The sequence below is a fragment of the Aplidium turbinatum genome, chromosome 12 (genome assembly GCF_918807975.1).
Source record: "Aplidium turbinatum chromosome 12, kaAplTurb1.1, whole genome shotgun sequence".
Taxonomy (NCBI): Eukaryota; Metazoa; Chordata; class Ascidiacea; order Aplousobranchia; family Polyclinidae; genus Aplidium; species Aplidium turbinatum.
This window is the reverse complement of record NC_137483.1, coordinates 7,893,709-7,914,080: the sequence shown is the minus strand read 5'-3', so window position 1 is coordinate 7,914,080 and position 20,372 is coordinate 7,893,709. Positions and strand designations below refer to the sequence as shown.

At 38.1% G+C, this 20,372-nt stretch overlaps 2 protein-coding genes across 2 annotated transcripts; both read left to right on the top strand.

The window, feature by feature from the left end:
* Nucleotides 1-2,623: 2,623 nt before the first annotated feature.
* Nucleotides 2,624-8,272, top strand: LOC145780547 (uncharacterized). The gene is made up of 7 exons (XM_082592174.1): nucleotides 2,624-2,734; nucleotides 2,805-2,888; nucleotides 4,927-4,980; nucleotides 6,884-6,947; nucleotides 7,043-7,337; nucleotides 7,961-8,044; nucleotides 8,127-8,272. The coding sequence occupies exons 1-7, from the start codon at nucleotides 2,673-2,675 to the stop codon at nucleotides 8,270-8,272; spliced, it is 789 nt and encodes a 262-aa protein (XP_082448300.1). The 5' UTR covers nucleotides 2,624-2,672.
* An 875-nt stretch (nucleotides 8,273-9,147) lies between these two features.
* Nucleotides 9,148-19,476, top strand: LOC145781436 (ubiquitin carboxyl-terminal hydrolase 2-like). The gene is made up of 11 exons (XM_082593219.1): nucleotides 9,148-9,352; nucleotides 10,252-10,305; nucleotides 11,119-11,242; nucleotides 11,965-12,073; nucleotides 12,654-12,764; nucleotides 13,238-13,406; nucleotides 14,769-14,855; nucleotides 15,727-15,805; nucleotides 16,116-16,229; nucleotides 17,632-17,758; nucleotides 18,136-19,476. Exons 1-11 carry the CDS (start codon nucleotides 9,251-9,253, stop codon nucleotides 18,233-18,235), a joined length of 1,176 nt encoding a protein of 391 aa, XP_082449345.1. The 5' UTR covers nucleotides 9,148-9,250; the 3' UTR covers nucleotides 18,236-19,476.
* The last annotated feature ends 896 nt before the right edge of the window (nucleotides 19,477-20,372 follow it).

The window sequence follows — 20,372 nt, the reverse complement described above, 5'->3', positions numbered from 1 at the left end:
GCGTCAACGTAGGCTATATTTTTTAATGTCTTTTTTTCGCTACAACACGCCTATACCTTCCAGCGCTGCAGTTGAAAGAATGTTTTCAATGGGCAAAGACATATTGAAACCAAAACGCAGCAAAATGTCAGATGAACACTTTCAGATGCTTGTGTTTCTTCGTGGAAATTCAAAATAAAACTTGTTTGTTTCGACTGGTTTATACCGTGTGAATGTTTGGCACCTAGCCAGCAAAATGAGTTTACGCTAGTGTATGCGCTGACGCTGCCAACTTTTTTTACAAGTTACGTTGACGCATACGGCGTATGGTTTTTCGAACGTTTGCGTTTACGCTGACGGCGTCAATATTTTTTGTTTCCGCGTGCATCACTGGTGTGGAGGTATATAAAGCATTTTCAAAATAACTTAAAAGAAAAGCAAGTGATTACGTAATTTAAGATTTGCAAATTTCAACAACATGCTTGCGATTGTGGAACAACAGTGGTGAACTCATGTTAATATTTCGTCATAGAGGTGAATTGCGGAGATATTGAATAGTTGTTACTTCACAGCAACTTAAGACTGACGCTATTTCTTAAAAGTTATTGTTGATGAAATCACACGATTTGACGTCACTCATAATGCAACGTTTTGCTAAAACGGAGAAAATTGGACCATCATTCGCTATTGAACAGAATCAGTGTTGAAAGCTGCGGTTGGGTCATTGCGTAGAAAACGATTTATCAATTATTTTTTTCACAACACGTGAGTTTTTTTTAAGAAACGTAAGTATAATACAGTAGAAGAAAAACATTTTGTACAATGTTGAAAACAATGAACATTCACCACTGGTCCCTACAATTTTATAACTTATCGAAACTTACATAACATGAAAAGATTTCCACTAGTTTTCATACTAAAATTTAAGACACTGGATGTTGCAGCTTAAGAACCAGCTTTTAGACTACAAATATGGCCCCGACTTATTGATTACATACAGCACACAACAGACCAACAACGCAGCTAGACGCAAAATCCTGTGAATGCAACGCAATGCAAGAAAGCAAGCACGCGCTCTGTGAAATTCCAGCCTGAGGATTTGTAGTTTTGTACGTAACGCAGAGGAAAAAACCCAAAAAGACGTATGCAGATCCCGCAGGAGCTACAAAGTCCTTTGTCCGCCCCGATAGCTTAGTTAGTTTACGCGCCTGTGCGGCGCGGTTGAAACAAAATAAATTGATTTAACTTGACAACACTAGAGGGAATTAATCAGTATATTGACTATATTCTCGCTGGCTTCCGTTTTCGGACGAAAACTTAGGCTCCGGCTCCGGTTGAAAACAGTCGGCTCCGGTTACTCCGGAATTTCGAGCCGAGATTTTCGGCTCCTACACTCTACGTCTACACTCTACAGTCCCACTCATCTCTGGCAACTTTTTTACTGCTGGGTGCTGGCGCTATACCAGATCAGCTGACAGGTGCTATTGTGTTGTGTCTGTGACTGTATTCGTGTTTGTACGAAAAGCATAGTATGCAACCGCAGAGAAGTCAGACCCGTCGCAACAAGTTTGGGTCGACTTTGTAGCTTAATTTCACAGAGAGAACGCACAACTGTTCAGTGTTCAAGCCATCTATCAGGACTGTGTGAAACGATAATTGCTCACAATATTCAGACAAGTAACAAAAGCTGTTATGCATGTTTTTATTCTCTTTATTTAATTGTTTTGTTGTGAGACTGTTGCGTGATTGACCGACGATTTTAGTCTTGAACGAATAGCATTCACTGCGTTGTATTTAGCTACATTAAGTCTTGCATTAGCTTGCAAAGGTCTTCGTTGTGTGTCTTCCAGGGCATTTGGTCAACGTTACTCAATTACAGCCAAACTAAACTGTACACAAAATGATGCACAACAATGTAGGTCCACAAACTGACATGTGATGTGGGTCCACAAATAGTGCATTAAAATTATTTAGGCAAAAATTCAGCTACTTTGAAAATCACTTGCAGAATCAGTGAGGAATTCTTGCCTCCTAGAATTAGCTTAGGTCAGTAAAAATCAACGCCAATGGTATCATGCATGCAGGCTATACATCTCAACACTCAACAGACAAGACTAGTTGCATAACCATAACATTCATTGATTCAGATGCTACGGTACATACGGTATGTGGTTTGAAAGATTTGAGTAACATAATTTGAAAAGCTAGATACTTATTTGTTTCCATTTTCTGACAGTCTAATCCAACCTTTGTAATTCTGAAAAAGTGAATGCAATTTGAAGGAGTTGACAGATGCTTAACAATAAGTACATAGCTAATTTCAGCAGATCGCTTTAAACTGTTGTAAAGATTAAATAATATTATATTATACCTTTTCAAATTCAGACTGTTCAAATTAATAAATGTTCTATCTGATATGTAATATGGTAATGTCTTGCTAAAAAAGCACAAAGTTGGCTTGTCGTGATGAGTATTGACCTAACTTTTAAGTGGTTAGTCTGACATTTTTATTCCATCATAGTCATGCAGTGTTTTAATGTCATTTGATAAATTCCAATCAGAAAGTTTTCATAAATACTGAATTGGTTATATGATTTCAGGAATTTTTACTCTAGGCAATTTTTTCATAAAAATGGTGTTTATTAAATTTTTGTTTACATGAAATTTATCAAGAACTTCTATGTGTCTAAAGGATGTACAACAGCTCAAGTTCCCCTCATGATAGGTACCGGTATTACAGCAGCAGATACTCAAGGTAATACAAATTGAATTATTATCTGGTTGTTCTTTGTAATTTAGAGTACTTTATGTGTTGCTATTTGCAGTGACCAATCAGATGTACTGATAAGACAACGGAACTACACTAGCAGCAATGACACTATCTTGGATTACAACCCAAAAAAATATGAGTATGTGAATGAAAGTACTTTATTTGATAGTATGGTAGAGATGTTTACATTGACTAAGCTGGCAAATGTTTTCCTTATTATATAGGTACGGTAAACTAATAAGGTGTTTTGTACTGCAGAGTTCTTCTGTTTGAAGTGTGGTTTTGGTGATAGTTTTGTTTCAGAGTGATAAAAAAACAACTTATAATATATATTGTATTAATTGTATTAGATCATTTGCTGTGATGTCTTGCGTACTTTTTCAATATCTACATGTGGTTCTAAAATTGCCGTTACTTGCAAAATTCTGCGTCACTTTTTTGTTTGTATGTAAATAGGGATGGGCAATTCAAAATACCGAATCCAGAAGGTTTCGGATCCTAAACTATCCGAATCCAAAACGGCAATAAAACCGGGTAATAAGATTCGGTTTTAAAGATATGCATAAGTCTTGTGCAAGCTGTCAGCTTGAGACAGTGAACTGAAAAAAAGTGTGGTTTACTCACTTTTTTCTTTGCATTGACCCCATCCGCAGTTCCGCACTTTCAAAAACATTTTGCACGCGTTGTGTGCGCACGGCGCATGCAACCCTACGTCACTCGCTCGCATGAGCAATCAAAGAAACTAAGCGTGCAATTTTCTTCACGCTTTGTACACATGCACAATCGTGCAATGCTTTTTTTCAATCCACGTGCGTATGCGACTCTGCGATAGTTTGACTGGTGGGCGTAACAACATTGAGCAGATGCCCCTGCTAAAGGAGTTAGCTCTGAAACACCTCAGCATACCTGCCACATCAGCATCTTCCGAGCGATGCTTTTCCACTGCGGGCTTGACGGCAACTAAGCTGCGCTCCCGTTCAGCATTGCCAGATGGGAAAATAGAATATCAAATTAAAAAATTCTGGTGAAATTTAGAGGTCTTTATTGCCAAGCTTTTTGACCTTGGAACCAGATTATAACTTTTGCAACGTTTTGCAAGAGGTTTGCATATGGATGATGGCAGTGTCTTATGTCTTAAAAACTATTTGTATTTAAGCGAAATTGCTTTATTTAGGGTGTTTTAAATATCTGGTGAAATTTTAGTTACTTTTTGTTGCCAAACGGCTTCCATCATCTGGCAACACTGCTCCCGTTTGGCTGGCAGTCATTTAGAATGCCTTAATGTGTTGCATTGCAACAAACATTTACTTTGATTGTGTAGCTTTTGTGTCTGACATTTTTTACTTTTTGTGTTGCTGGAGCCTGGAAGTTAATAGGATTCGGTATTCTGGATTCGGTTTAATATTCTGGAATAGTGAATTATTCTGAATTGCCCATCCCTATTTGTAAATGAAATGCTTAACTGTTTTTCATGTATTGGTTAGATGTATATATAACATTTTTAAAGTTGCTGTGTGATTAATTAGTTTCATATCCTTATCGCAATTGTTTGATTTACTTTTTCTATATATGCAATTAAATTTTTATGAGGTCATAATGTATTGGTTCACATCTTTTAGCTGCAGACAGTTAGGTTCCTGCCAAATAGGTATGTGCACTGTGGCGTAAGCGTATTTAGGTGCGGTGCATTGAAGCACCCTGTCATTTAGGTGCTATTCGGTATGTCAAGTTACACTCATTTTATCAGAAATTCAGAAATGCTTGATTATGCGATTGTTGTAAATACAAAATCTATCCAAATGAGTAGGCCTAACATAACTGTTGCAAACTAACAAAGTATTGTCAATGCAAGCTGAGTAATGAGTATGGTAGGCTAATCTTATACTATATAACTTTCTGGTTATAATTCGCAAATGGGTGTTTTTTTAATTCGTTTTCATTTTGATTTGAATAGCATTTCGAATGCCCCCCCCTCCCCCCCCCCCCCCCCCCCCCTTGAGAAAATCCTGCGTACGCCACTGTCTGCTGTATCACCATCAAGCACCTAATAAAAATAGACTTTGGAATTATATGGAATTACAATAGACTTAACTTGGAATAGCACCTAACTGTCTGCACCTAAAAGATGTGCTCCATGTTTTAGAGTAACTATTAACCTTTTCTATATATACATTTAGATTACCAAAGCTTAAGATTTTGCCCTTGCAACCTGTGGATTGGCGTACTACAAAGTTCGTGTTTTACTTTTAACTTTGAATAACACTTTGTTGTTGATGTGCTTTGTTTTGCAAATGCAGTATATATGTATAATCTACTTAATGTAGTTGACTAAAGGAATGTGTAACAAAAAACTGAAATATATACTTTTTAAGTTTACTTTAAACTTTTCTACACTTATGCGCTATATACGGTAGCCTACTTTGTAAAGAATCTGAACCACTTATATATATATAATCAGTTACTGAGGTTGACAGACTTCTAAAATCTAAAGCTTCTTCTTTCTGCAGACAAAGTAACTGTATATTTTGTAAATTGTAAACTAGGTAGTCCTTCCAATAGGTGCTGCTGCATGGTGAGATGTTGTTGAAGTTGGTTTGTTCAATGGTACTTGCTGAGAGATCAACCATAATTACTCAGAGAAAGCCAGCTGTTTATCCATTGAGCTATTAGTTAGTCATAGTGTTGTTGTCAATCCTCAGTCTGGTTTTGTATTTTTCCTGTGTATTAATTTTACAATTTTGCCATCCAAAGTCTTAGTTATGTGATTGACCTAATTTACTCAAAAATACCATATATACCGCATAGCCTATATGTGTGTGTTTTTTTTTTGTCTTGAGAGCCAGTTTGTCACTTCTGTACTACTAGGTAGATACAATGCATTTATTTGCATACAAGCTTTTTGCTTGTTTCGACTAGTCTGCTTTAGTTAACATAAAGTTCATGTAAATCCGACTTTTTTGGAAAATAAGCTGTAGCCTACTAACCTACTTGTCAATCTGAAAATCAACCTGGAAATTTAGGTGTACTTTTTGCTGAAAAATCTACTGTACATACTTAATTTTTAGTATGAGTGCCAGTTACTGTGTTAGTTGCATTTATGTTAGATGTTCTTTTTACTGCTCTGAGTATTGCATACCTTATGGCTTATCAGGGTTGTCGGTATTTTACCCAACCCAAAAAAAAACGGGTGTCTTTTTTTTAAAAAAAAACACTTAAAAAAACCCAAAAACACATAAAAAACCCAGAGCATCATATTTGTCTAATTTTTATAAGAAAATTGAAAAAATGAACCAAAGTACTACAAGGTACTTAAAACAAACTTCAAATTAGGACTTAAGGATATGATTGTGAAGTAAATTTCCAAGGATAAATTGAAAACACAGTGGATATTTCTGTACACAAAAGCAAGTAATGCCACTTTGTACTACACTAAAACTCATTTATGCAAGAAGGCCTCATAGTTAAACAGGGTCTGCTACTATTCGGTGAGTCCGATTCGGTGAGTCTGATTCGGTGAGTCCGATTCGGTGAGAGCCTTTTCGGTGAGAGCCTTTTTCGGTGAGAGCCCTATTCGGTGATTTTTTTGAATTTTTTTTGAAAATTATTGGGTACCGTAACCTAATTATCATTGCCGCTTTTACATCGTTTTAACGTCGCTAAACGTTGAAATAAGACCCTAACCTAAACCTTTAACCCCTAACCCGTAACCCTATAACGGCAATGATAATTAGGCTACGGTACCCAATAATTTAAAAAAAAATCACCGAATAGGGCTCTCACCGAAAAAGGCTCTCACCGAATAGGGAACTCACCGAATCGGACTCACCGAAACCGGCCATTCCGAGTTAAACAGCCCTAGTGCATTATTTTGTTGAGTTATGCCAGCATGTACCCACTGTACCGTGAGTGAGAGGCACTTCATTGGTAAAAAGTAGTATTTGAGGTGAAATAAGCATGAATCTACCTTTTTTGCATCTTTTTTAAATAAAACTAAAAAAACCCGGATTTTTCTCAACCCTGTGGCTTATATTCTCAAGTTGTGTGAGGTAAACATAAAAGTTTTATTACACAACTCAACTGTTTATATATTATATTTAAAAGTTACCAATCCCAAATGCGTTTTTGACTTTGCAGCAAAAATGAACGCAATGCTGTTTTGTCATCAACTAACAATCGTCTGAACAACTTCAGTTCTTCGGTGAGTTTTTACATTATTTGCACGTAAACTTTTTGTTGGAAGTTATTTTTCAGCTTTACAGTAAAAAGAATAATGTTATTTTTTATTGTTTTCAGTCAAGGCAACATAAATCTCCACCCACGTCCAGCTACGTTTTTACAAGCGCTACAGAGAATAGCAGCAGTGACATTGTTCGACCATCAATTCGTGCTAGAGCTGGTTCCATCAGTCGACAAAAAACAGGTCTCCCAGATTTCCCGACATCTTCATTAAGTTTAGGGTCAACATCAATGTCACCAACCTACAGGAATGACCGAACAAGAGAAAACTACTTACCACAGGGTCTTGACTCATCTGCTGGCAGTTGGGGATCAAGTTATTTTTCAGATATCAAAGCATCTACTAAGAAAGGTAAGTGATATATGGAAATCAATTTAAGAAATTTGATCATATTTTTTTTATTCAGTTTATATATTTCCATTATTTTTTTTCCTGCCATGCGGTAGCTTTTTCACTGGCCTTAAGTTAATTAGTTTTGTTCCACTGACCACGATCCTCGCCAGGTGCTTTTTCCGACCAACTTCTGTGCATTTTACTTCCCACAGCAACTTGCAACTCAGCATCTCATAGTCTCGCTTTTTGGTGAACACCGACCTCAACAATCCATTGAATTCTTGATCCAAGCCGTAGATCAATTGCAAAGATTTCTAAGCTCTTACTTTGCTGTTGAATGTTGATACTGATGCAGATTGCATTGCAACTTCAAGTTTGAACGGCTTATCAAAACAAAATTAGATTCTGAATCTACGTGTTAGATAATCAAAAACATTTTTGCTGATGGTCTGGTTTTCAATACCGTGTTGTTTATTGGTTTATTGAGTCTTCACTGCTAATATCTTGCGAAATCCACATTGTTCCACGCCCTGTCAAGAATAAGGGATTTTATTTGCGATTGCGGGAATATTTTGTTCTTGATTTACCGTACGTCTTGATTACCGGGGTAGGCTACTTGTTTTTGTATATGATATTTTTAGTTGCTGAGGAATATCCAGATTTCTCCTATTCTTATCCCGTGAGTCTCCACATCCGGTCTGCATTTCCACAGAATTCAATTTCAGGTAAAAAGTCTTCTGCTTTCACGATAAATAGAAATAAAACTCAACTCAACTCGATTGCAATTCTACTTTGTCTCCTTCTCAGTGGATGACTACCCACACAAAGACACTACCGATAGATCATCTTTAGTAAACGGACGCGTCTCAAGTCGTGAATCGTCGCCTGAATATACCACGGTAAGAGTTTTTATCAAGACTGACTTAAATCACTACACTAGTTATTTTGAATAAAGTTTTTCATTTAAATGGAGTAGTGTTCAAGTATTCTTGATGATCGGTGCTGATATTTCTGCATTGAGCTTTGTTCATGACTCAGGATCAGGAGTATGTATATATATTCTCTGCTTTGAAAGAGAGATTGAATTTCATTTTTACGTGAAGTCTCAAATCACCATATTTAGTGATTTTTAGTTGATTTCTCTTAGCATACAACAAACCCGCAACAACGCTAAACCTACAATCGACTAAATAAGACGACGGAAAATTTATCAGTTTTTGCTTTATCAAAGTAGCTACTTGAGGGAGAGTATTTTTTTCGCATTTAAAGATTAATCTGGCACTAGCAGCGCGAAGTGGAAGAAACTACCTCTATGTTGTGGAAAAACATTGATCAGCAACTGGAAAGTATAATAAATAAGCATACAAGTTTTTTTTGTCTTTTTCAAGATCGCCACGTAATATGTTTGTGACGTAATGAAATGACAAGTACAGTATTGTGCGAAAAATTCAATGATAAATAAGTAAACAAGTGGATGAACTTGATATCTCTACCAATTAGTGTGATAGTAAAGAAGTGCATATCATTTTGTATTTCCAGTCGTTTTAAAATGAAATGTTATGATAGTGATTAGGTGAGTCAAGAAATTGTATCAATATGTCTTAAACATCCACGCCCCACCATAATTTCGCCATGCTCCGCCGGTGGGACGTAGGCCCCACGTTGAGAACCACTGGGCTATGGCATCCATTATCAGCAATTAAAAAAAGAATGTGACTAGACATTAGTTTTTTGTGTCAAGGAAGCAGAAAGTAATATTCCTCAAAATGGCAATTATGATGTAATAATAGCAAAATATAATTTTTCTGGAGGGACAGATGTGTTTGTTAGTTGCTTGAAAAGGTTAAAACCCTGCCCTGTTGGGAATAGGCAGTGAGCCTGAGAGAATGACCTAGCAGTTAATATGAAAGGCCTATTTGATTGGTCAGGCAATGAGTTTTTACAGCAGCTCAAGAGACAATGGTAATTGTTCATATTCAAGGCCAAGATCAGATGTCCCAAGGCGTTACTCTCGAACTTCGTCAACCTCTTGGGTGCGTACGGTGTATAATTTTAAGTTTTGTATTGACTGTTTTTTGTTGATTTTCCTTTTTCGTTAAACTTTTAGTCTGTTATCTACTGTCTTTTTTCACGTTTTATTATCATGTCCAGGCTTTCGCTCTGTAGTGAAAGATTTACATTAAGTGGAGGGAAAACTTTTTTGTTTTGTTGGCAGAGCAGGATTATTTGTTCCAAACTACAGTTATGGTTAAGGAATTCAGACTATGTGTTAGCTTATTAATAGCTTAATCTACAACATTCAGTGTGTTATCCAGGATATGTCATGCACATATAAAACCGTCTTCAACGGAATTGACTCATACATTTTAATCGCATCAAATGTTAAGCATGTTTAATTGTTTATGCTTGTTTTAGTTAGAGACTTACTATCACAGCTTTTTGGGGAGAATATACTGTAGCCTACTCAAGTCTTCAGTGCTATGCAATTTTTCAATTTTGCTGTCGGAACTGATTAAGAAGTTGGTAAATTCCAACTAAGTTAACTAAATTGGAAATTATATTGGCTATGATTGTCGAAATCTAAAACTGGTGTAGTATGCTTCTTACTCGGTAATTTTCAGCGAAGCCTTTGATCGTGCCAGCTTCGTGTAGAGCCACTTCAACAATAATATTTGGGCCACGTTATGGTCGCCGTGCTTGACGTTGCAATGAAAAATCAATATCTTTGCACTGCGTTAATTTGTGTGTGGTCAATCACTCGCACACGGCTTGACTCGCATAATTATAACAAATTAGCAATAGGAACACTGATCTCTGCATCAAAATATTCTTTCTACAACCTGGCAAAGTAGTAACTTTTGCTTGTATTCGCAGCCATTAAATTGTAAAAACAATTTCCCCATCCATATCAACCATTGTTTTGCTTGTGTAGGGCCACAAGACTGATGGAAATGGAACTATAGGTCTGAAAAACATTGGAAATACGGTAATGGATTGTAGTTGAATGAGTTTCGCTTTTAGCAGCATGATCGTTGCTTACTTCATAGTGTAGATTCAAACGATCTGTTATAGCCTGATGCTGCGGGTTCTTTTTGGCAATATCAAATTATCTTTAAAGAACCACTCACTGACTTCAACACCATTCGTCATAGCACATGACTAGGGAACTGTGTTCCGAAAGCTAGTGTAATTTGATATTGCCAAAAAGAACCCGCAGCATCAGGCTATAACAGATCGTTTGAATCTACACTGTACGGTAATGGATGTTCGTTGCAAATTTGTAATTTTGTTTTTCACAATCTTGACCTTGATATGCTCCAGAAGCCCTTGCAATTTGTAGAGTTCGATTAAACTGCTATTGCGAGTTTATACATATGCAGTTGTGAACCTCTTGTCTTCGGGAACGCCGAACATGATCGTTTTATGTGCATTTCCTGCTTTGTTACTTTGCAATCTGCATAAATAAGTTCCACCTTTGTCATATCTCAGCCACGGGCTACATTTGTGAACGTACTCAGGTTGTGGATTATTTATTACTTTACAGTATTACCAGGTTACCTGCTTTATGTTATACCTGTATTAACAGCAAAGCTTGACAAAAAGGTTCTGCCTTGCCTAAGATTTCATTCAAAGCATTCGTTAGGAACAAACTGAAAGTCTAAGATAAACAAAAACATTTTTGTAGTAGAATTCTACTTGAATAAGAAACCTCTGAAGATGCCTGCTAGAGTGAAACAGACTGTTACGGTTTGTTTAAATAAAGAGTGACTAGTTTTGCTATTTATATATTTTTTTTCAGTGTTTCATGAACTCAATCATCCAATGCTTATCCAACACTAGAAAGCTTCGAGATTACTGTCTCAGTTCTGCTTATGAAAGTGAAATAAATCACTCTTCTTCCATGAAAGGGAAATTAATGAAAGGTAGATCAGCAAATTGGTCCTTTTTTTATTTTTACTGCACAAATAATGTCATCATTTTATTGTGACAACACAATAAAACAAATTGCAAACACACTACGATGTAATAGACGCACGCAACAGACAGCATGAATCAGCAAAAACTCCTCCAGCCCGCTGCTTTCATATTTGCATTTTTATAAAGTATGTTGTCAAGACAACCGAGTGCCGTTGACGAGTATCGAATTACCAACCATAAAGTGTCAGTCAGACGCTTTCTTTACTCTGGTACACAGCTGACGAACAAGCACCGTGTGATGCAATAAGTCCGGCATAAAAACCTACCACATTTTAAACGAGGAAGAACAGACGAAATTAAAAGCAATCGAAATGTTTATCATGTCTCATCGCACAGCCTCACAGAAGAGGTTCCAGTCACAGATTCCCTATTTTTGACGAAATCTTTCGCAATAAATGGATAGTGTTTAGTCCGGTCCACGCCATTTTACGAGCTGATACAAAATATAAAAACAAATAAACTTGCACTAAAAATTATATATTTATAAAAGCCGAATCTGAAAACAAAAATGGCATGTTATTGGTTGCAAAATTTCATTTCAATCACTTATCTAACTGGAACACCTTTTCTTCTGTAGCAATTGCAAATGTGGTAGGTTTTTCCATTCAGTACAACTGCACAATTGCACATATACCGTATTTAACATAATATTCTGCTTTGAACGCAGCTTTCTCTGAAGTGATCAAAGACTTGTGGTCTGGTTCATCCTCGTCGGTCACGCCAACAAACTTCAAATCTCAAATTCAAAAATTCTCCCCTCGTTTCACCGGATACGAGTAAGGTTCTATCAACAACTGATTTGCTTTTCGTTGTTTGTCAATGACTGTACCATCTTCAAGCCACCTAACTGAGTGGTGGGTCTGCGCGTCTTGGATGATGAAATCAAAGACTGGATGCTCTCTGGTAGCCTTCCAGTGTAGTCCGGGAGCATCATGAATCTGAGGTCGTAAAAAGATAGACCCTCGGCCCCAGAGGCTCACACGACGACCACGACGCTTGCCGATGCCTAGCTTTGATTTTGCAACGTTTGGAAAACCCCCTAGTTGCTACATGATTCTCCATGGCGCGACGTAAACTGCGTACGTGTCCACTGTATGCGTAGATACGTGCTTGCGAGGACACTGATACGACATCGACGTCGAAAATGTAATGACAGGTACTATAGGGGACGGGGGTGTTAATTTCAAATTCATCTTTAGCCCTGATTTATGTATACAACAAGACATTGATTAACGCGATTAGATGCTGTTTTAGTGAGTACTCAACCTAGTACGGTAGGTTACCTCACCTTTTCCACATAACTGAACGCAGTGTTTTCATTGAACTTGTTTGAAGTGAGCTTTTGATTTATCACAGGCAGCAAGATTGCCAGGAGTTCTTGCGCTTTCTATTGGAAGGCTTGCACGAGGATATCAACCAAGCGTCGAAAAGATCTTCTCAACCCATGAGAGATATTTCTCATAGAAGGTACGATGTTGCTGTTTTTGGTGTGAAAAGTTTCCAAGTCTTATTTAACGTGATAAAAACTTTTGTTACGTCGCAGTTTTTTTTAAATTTATTTTGAATGATGAAAGTGACGTTGGTGCTCGAATGAATTCACTTTACTCGTCTGTAAAAAGCGATGGGATGGCACTTCGGGTAAGGAGTTGACTTTCCACAATGCGAACCTATTTCAACACCCGGCTTAGCTGGTTCTTGATAAGCATCACTTACCACTACCCATGACCATGGTGTACGGTAATAAAAATTAGGTGGGAGTAGTTGCTGAAGGAAAGTTGGCCGAAAGAAAGGAACTGACCAGTGACCACCCTACCCTGGTGAGTGCCGAAAGCCGAATAAAGTAAGAATCTTATCTTCTCATTCCCCGAGGCTCAGTAACTGAGTATGAGACCACTATTATCTTCTTTTACCTCTGTAAGAAGTGGTGTTGTTGTTTTCAGCCCTCAGGAAATCGCTCGTGAAACTTGGAAGTGGTACGCACAGAAAGACAAGAGCTTCATCTTCGATCTTTTCGTCGGCCAATTAGAGTCGAGGTTGGAGTGCCTGGAATGTGGCTTCGTGTCTCTGACCTATGACCCTTTTTGGGACTTGTCGCTCTCCGTTTCAAAGGTAGGCTTTAAGTTCTAGTGCAGGCCTTAAAACTCGTGTTTTTTTCCGGCAGCCATCGTGGCCTACCGAGAGCTCCTTCTCGGCGGCCAAATCTGCGTGCTTGGAGGCCAAAATACAAATAACGATAGCACAAGTAAATAGAATTAAACTTGCAACAATGCCAAAATGATCACTTAGTGTTGTTGAAGTCTGGGCGACGTCCTGCAATAGAATCGTTGTACCACGCAATAACTGCTTTATCGGGACTTTAATCCGGTTTTGCGGGACCATCTAACGACACTAAATTGTTTCAACTGCATACAGCCTTTCATAAAACCTGACCATTTATACCCTTATTACGTCACCATTGAGGGTGTGAAGTCACTAACCCACATCGGAAACATTTCTCAACTATGAAGACACGTGTTTTCCCTCGGATGTCAACTAACCTACCCAGACAACAAAATCCGTCATTTTTACATTGATTCTACGTTTGCAGTCGTTAAATCAGGGTAAAAATGACGAATTTTGTTGTCTGGGTAGTTCTCCTTTTTAACAACGATTCAATGTCCGACAACATTGAATCGACATAAAAATGACGATATTGCCAGCCGATGTAACTTAGCACTACGCATTAACACTTTATTAAAATAAACGTAGGGAATTACAAACAAGACTTATAGCTGGTGATCGCAGCTAGATATTTTCCATACAATAGCAAAAGTTTCCGCACAATACAACAGTGGTGATTATGACGCGCTGACCTAATTCTGCGTCACTCTTTGATACTAGATATTTTCGACAGCTAATCCACGATCATTCTATTACGAAATTAAATAATTAGTTAGAAGAAACCGGCGGCCAAATTGGCCGACTGCGGAGGTAGCACCGGCGGTCATTCAAGCACCACTTAGCGGCCATGGCCGCCGGCTGCTTTACTGCACTAAGTGCAGTTTCAGTTCTCAAACTGCATAATCTGTCATTTTTACATTGATTCAACGTCTGCAGACTTTGAATCAATGTAAAAATGGTGAATTTTGCTCTCTAGTTTACTTTTTCTGCATGAAATAAACACAGCCTGTACGGACCAAGCTATACTATTGTGTCCATTCTTTGCTGCTTCCATTGACTTAAGAAATGTCAATAAATCCTTCATTGATTCTTCCGGGATTGCTTTGCAGCAGATTTGTTCTCTATCGGCCATATCCTTTTTTCCAGCCAGCATTCAATCCTGTTTTCCATCAGTTCAATGTCTGCAGAATGAAGGACTGGTTCTTTGACTGTATTTCAATAGCCAAAGACTTTTGTGACTTAGCCAACGTCGTATTTGCGTTATTTTAACGATGTTCGACGTTCTAGCTAACTATCCATGGTTGTATTTAGAGCTCGTTTTCGTTGGACTCAGTCACACTCGACGACTGCCTACGCAACTTCACCAAGCAAGAAGTGCTGGACAGAGACGAGAAGCCGGTACAGTTTACCTACTAAATGTCGCGTTATTTGAACGTCGGTTGATGTCACCTACCAAAGGAATGGATTCCGGCTTATTAAAAGAAGTCATGGTCATAGCACGTGACTAGAGAACTGTGTTCCGAAAGCTAGTGCAAACCGCTACTACCACAGCGAACTCGCAGCATCAGGCTAAAACAGGTCGTTTGTATCTACACTGTGAAGTAAGCAACGATCACGCTGCTAAAAGCGAAACTCAACCTATTATTAAACGAAACTTTGCACGCTGCAAACGTGTCGGCAATTCTAAAGTTCATTCTCAACCATATTTCAACGACGTAGTTAACTTAATTATGTTATAATAATTGTGTGATTATGATCACTTGTCACTTGATTACATCGAGGGTTTTACTGAGTGGAAACAGCAAGGTGTAACCCATCTACATCTCGTGCAAGTGATGGATCACAGTCTGCTGCTTTGGCAAGCCTTTGTGCCGCTCATAAATGCTTTCACTTGTCATAGTGCCAAGTCACAGCATTTCTTTGGCACGTCAGCTTCCTCACTAAACTAACATAATGTAGCTAGGCACAGTGGAAGAGTTCATCGGGTGTTCATAGAGTTCACTAGTCATAGTGCCAAGTCACAGAGATTCTTTGGCACGTCAGTTTCCTCACTGAACTGACATAATGTAACCAGGCACAGTGAAACAGTTCATCGGGCTGTCTCTTGCCCACCGACCCCAGCTCGCCCATTCACTGACGTATGCTGTTCCCCAGACGGCAAACAAACCTGTTTTTATATACGTCTGCAGGCGTTGAATCAATGTAAAAAACGGTTGATTTGTTGTGTGGGTCAATCTGACTATGGTTGAGACATCTTTGTCTTCCACAGGTGTGTGAGAGATGCAAGGTACGGAGAAAGATGAAGAAGAAGCTTTCCATCCACAGATTCCCAAAGATCCTCGTCATTCGTGAGTGGATCCAAACTTGTTCTTCGCCTCATCATCATCATTAAGTCTCCTACCATGTTTAAATTATTACATTGTGCTTTTATGTGTGCTGAGTCTTGAAAATCGTGTGCCCAAAGGTATCAACTAGCAGAAGATGTCTTTTTTCATCACTTCTACCTCAGCAGACGTTAAAACAACACAAAAATCACTTGTCAGCTGTGCTGTATTAATATTTTTCGGCTTTGTTCTTCATCATTTTACTGAATGTTTACAAAATTATTTTCACTTTTTTCGTTAATTCGCATCAATAAAACGTTGTTTTTGTTGCTAGACCTGAAACGGTTCAACGAAGGCAGCCGGTACCGACAGAAGTTATCCAACCTCGTTAAATTCCCAGTTTACGAAAAGCTTAAGTTGATGACGTATTCCTCAGACACTTGCGAAGGTCAGTTTTTCAATATGCTTCTCCAGACAGCAAATCAGTCGTTTTCTACATTGGTTCAACGTCTGTAGACGATTCAGACGTTGAATCGATATAAAAATCAACTGATTTGCTGTCTGGGATTTTTATTGCTCTGAAGTGGACCAGGAAGTAGAAGTTAATCCCTTTACATCGTTTCAACGTTGTGTTGTGTATATTTTTGTTTATTCGCCAGCAGAAAAAATGAATAAACTGAAAACTGAAACAACGTCGCTAAACGTTGAAACGATGTAAAAAAAGAAGTAGCTTTTTGATTAGGTGGCCAGTCCAAACTCAACAGAACCTGCTAAAAGTTAATTTCTCGTCACTTGGCTTAAGAACTCTGTCATGGTTGTGGCGCCTGATCTTAATTGACCCGTCCACGATTGACCTTACAATGCAATTGCGATCAATTTCGTGGAATTAAATTAATCTCAAAAATTGATTCAATAGAGCGCTTGCTTGGAATAGTAATGATGCCTTGGCGCACTGTTCAGGGAGAGACAGTTTTTAATGTTACATGCAAGTTTTTTCAATTTATTTGTACGAGCTTGCATGCCATTACTCAATAGTTTGCTGGCTCGTTTGTCTTTTTTTAACAATTCAAAGTTTGTGTTTGTCACATCTTGTGCTTCATACTTAATGATAAAGAGTTACCCTACTAATTTTTGCCATTGAAGGCAAACTGTAGGACCGTGTGTATTTGTGTAGGCCACGCATGATCTTATTAAAGGTTTGATAATTATACTTGATCCATATTCGGTCTGATTTTCTTGTTTATTTGAAAAAAAAACATTTTTGCCTGTTCTAGCAAAATAGATATTTCATAAATAAAGTATTGTCTGTCAAGAGATCACCTTAAGTGTAAAAGTCAGCATTAGGAACTAAGTGGTGAATGTAAATTTGTGCACTTCATGTGTGACGTATCATAGTGTTAGAATGTTACGTCACCACCGGGTGTTGTGACGTAGGTTTCCATAGGTTGTTTTTGCATTTGGACAAATTTTTTTTATGGTTCATGTTATATAATCAGTGCAATGTGCTGTTTTTTGCTGTGTCGTACCTGCGGCCACAATCTCCCTCTGTGGTGATTCCCCCCCCCCCCCCCCCCCGAGATGTGGCTTATGGGTAGGCCACGTCATGGAATGGATGCTTTCCATACTCCATACTTGTTGTTCTGGGTCTTTATACCAGCTATTTGAACAGAAATGTTGAAGCAGTACCCAGACAGCAAAATCTGTTTGCAGACGTTGCATCAATGTAAAAATGATGGATTTTTCTGTTTGGGTAGTTGTAATCGTGTTGATCTCTGTCTATCTATTCTACAATTTAATTTCCACTGCAAGCTCAAAGCTAGCTTTGTGCTTTAACTTGGATTCTTCCGCAGACAAGAGTTCATCCACATATGACTTATACGCGGTTTCCAATCATTGTGGTTCCTGCTATGGCGGCCACTATACTGCTTATTGCTGGAACCCTGTACTCAAGGAATGGTATGAATATAATGATTCCAGGTAATTTTACTGTCAACCTAATTTTACAAACTTTTTTATTGCATTTTTCCTGGAAATTTATAGTCGTGCACATTCCATGTATTTTTGTGTCACGTTTTATCATTTTTCGATCACCTTTGCGTTTTTTAAACGTTGGTTTAAGCGAATATTGCGGGACTGCCAAAATAAGACACCTCGTTATCTTGCCAAGAATATCTGGTCAGTTTCATTCTGACAATGCGATTGAAGTTGCTTTGACGGTTCAAAGATTTGTTTGAGAGTCAAGTGCATTTTGTTGAAAGAACGTTGTGCTTTTTTGTGGAATTTTTTTCCAAATGTGCTGTTATTTCCCCATTTTTAAAAATTGTTCTAAAAACTTTGGCAATTGTTGTCCACAGAGTTTCAGACATGGACGAGTCGTCTGTCTGTACGAAGGAGGCCTATGTTCTGTTTTATATTCAACACACAAGTCACAGTGGAAGGAGCTCCATCATGTAAATCTCCACACCACTTCTATGCACCCTCACTCTCTGGATTAACCGGTTGAACACGTTTTTATTACGTTCTTTCGACATAGAGTCAACGTTACATTTAAACACGGACGTCTATCAATAGCTCTATGAAATACAAGGTCGTTTTTAAACAAAGGTGCTATTATCTCGCTTTGTTATGTGTGTGAGTGTCTCAATACGGTTATTTTACGTTGCTCTACGACAAACGAAGTATTTGAAACGTCAGTGTTATTTAACAAATGAAGAATGTTTTTCGTGCTCTGTAGAAACATCTCCCTTTATCGTTTTTTGATCATACGTACTATAAGGTGGTTTTATAAATTTCTACTGTTTTTTTTTCTGCTTTAAATTGTTAAAGTTGTAATAATCTAAGTTATCCCTTGCGGTCTAATTTTATTCAAATCTTTTTTTTAATTTTATAGAAAGTTTTTGGTTTACTTTAGTCTTTACGGCTCAAATGGAATGCACCATACTGCTGTATAAATTTCCAGTCAGCCAGCAACTCCATCCTCTCAGACTACATATCAGTCGTTTATAACATTGTATTAACGTATGCAGATGTTGAATCAGTGTAAAAAACGATTGATTTGTTGCCTGGGCTTTTTCTTTAATTCGTATGGATCCGGAAGTAGAATCAATGTAAAAGGACAGATTTTGCTTATCGATACAGAACAGTACAGAAATCTTTCTTCACCCAGACAACAATATCTGTCATTTTTACATGGATTCAACGTCTGCAGACATTGTCTGGGTAGCTTAAACCATCGACTCCACGTTTGTTAACGTAGCCACGGTGAAAACATTGCAATTTTTGCTAGCTGGACAATGACTTTGCACGCATGTTTGCATGATTTGCACAGCGCACTTTGAAGTTATTATGGAAAGTTTATGTTTTGTATTACTTTACTACGGTGAACAATGTCAGGAAGTGTTGATTGGTTTGATTTTACGAGAAATGTATTTATTCCCCCCCCCCCGGCTTGTTTTTCCCAGATAGCAAAATCCAACATTTTTTACAGTAGTTCAACGTCTGCAAACGTTCAGTCAATGTGATAATGACGAATTTTGCTGTCTGGGACCATCCCCGCTTGTCTGTGATTGTGCTGCGTTCAAGATAGTGCAGCGAGATGTGGTTATGCCTGGGGTTTCAGTTGATGCCGCTTTATGCTGAAACTGCTTAAATATATCACCCACTTGGCGAAGGTTGTCAATGGACAGCTACCACTGTTACTGAAGTGTTTTCTAGCGTTGTTATGTCACTTTGAAGTTCATCAACTGACTTCTTGGTCACCTCCGATTACTTCAGCTTGTATTTTCTTCTTGAGAAGTAGCGATCTTCCTGGCGTCAGCACTACCTGGCTACTCTCTGTAGAACAGCGAGCATTGTGTTTCGCTAACCATATCGGTGTAGCCTCTACGCTAGCCATCAAGACTTGTCCAAACACATGTGTTTCTCGGCATTCGAGTGTAGCAAGAATTGACAGCGATAGACACTTCTTAACAGTGCATATCCTTGGCGACAGTTAGTTTAGTTGTTTTCTTTGCACAAAGGTAAGGATTCAAAATTCAAATTGACGTACAAAAGCAGCGGTTGAGAACTATGTGACATAAATTAGTGGTGCGATACTGATGAGCCAAGCCTTATGGGCGAAAGACGTGTCTATTGCAGTCAATTTTTGCTACACTCGACTGCCGAGAAACACTCGTATTTTCTTATCGTGGATGAATCTTCTCACTGGTTACCTCAATCCTGCCCAGCGTTTGGGGCCAAGTAGTCATGTTTTATAAACAAGTCATCTATCACCTGTTCTCCCGCATGGCTTCAACAAAACATTGCACAAATGACCATGTTTTTAGTCGAGCACTTGCATCTAAAGTAATTTTGGTTTTTCAATCACAGTAAACCAACTTGATGTAACTTTACCTGAGTTGTTACACAATAAAGTTTGTTTAGGATTGTTATGCTGTTGGCTATGAAGTTTGTGTTAAGGGTGTCAAAGCTATGAAACACTGGATGTTTTTCATACATTGAATGGAGTCTTGAAATAGAAACCGTGTCTGAATTGACTGCTGTATAAATATAGATGTCATATCAGCACCATTGAAACTCGTAGGTTGAGACT

Bases quoted from the DNA above. Each gene is read 5' to 3' on its own strand.
- LOC145780547 (XM_082592174.1), top strand. From the start codon at position 2,673: ATGTACAACAGCTCAAGTTCCCCTCATGATAGGTACCGGTATTACAGC. The intron at 2,889-4,926 runs GTATGTGAATGA...ATATACATTTAG, and splicing joins TACAACCCAAAAAAATATGA to ATTACCAAAGCTTAAGATTT. The intron at 4,981-6,883 runs GTTCGTGTTTTA...TTGACTTTGCAG, and splicing joins GTGGATTGGCGTACTACAAA to CAAAAATGAACGCAATGCTG.
- LOC145781436 (XM_082593219.1), top strand. From the start codon at position 9,251: ATGAGTTTTTACAGCAGCTCAAGAGACAATGGTAATTGTTCATATTCA. The intron at 11,243-11,964 runs GTAGATCAGCAA...CTTTGAACGCAG, and splicing joins GAAAGGGAAATTAATGAAAG to CTTTCTCTGAAGTGATCAAA. The intron at 16,230-17,631 runs GTCAGTTTTTCA...ATTCTTCCGCAG, and splicing joins TTCCTCAGACACTTGCGAAG to ACAAGAGTTCATCCACATAT.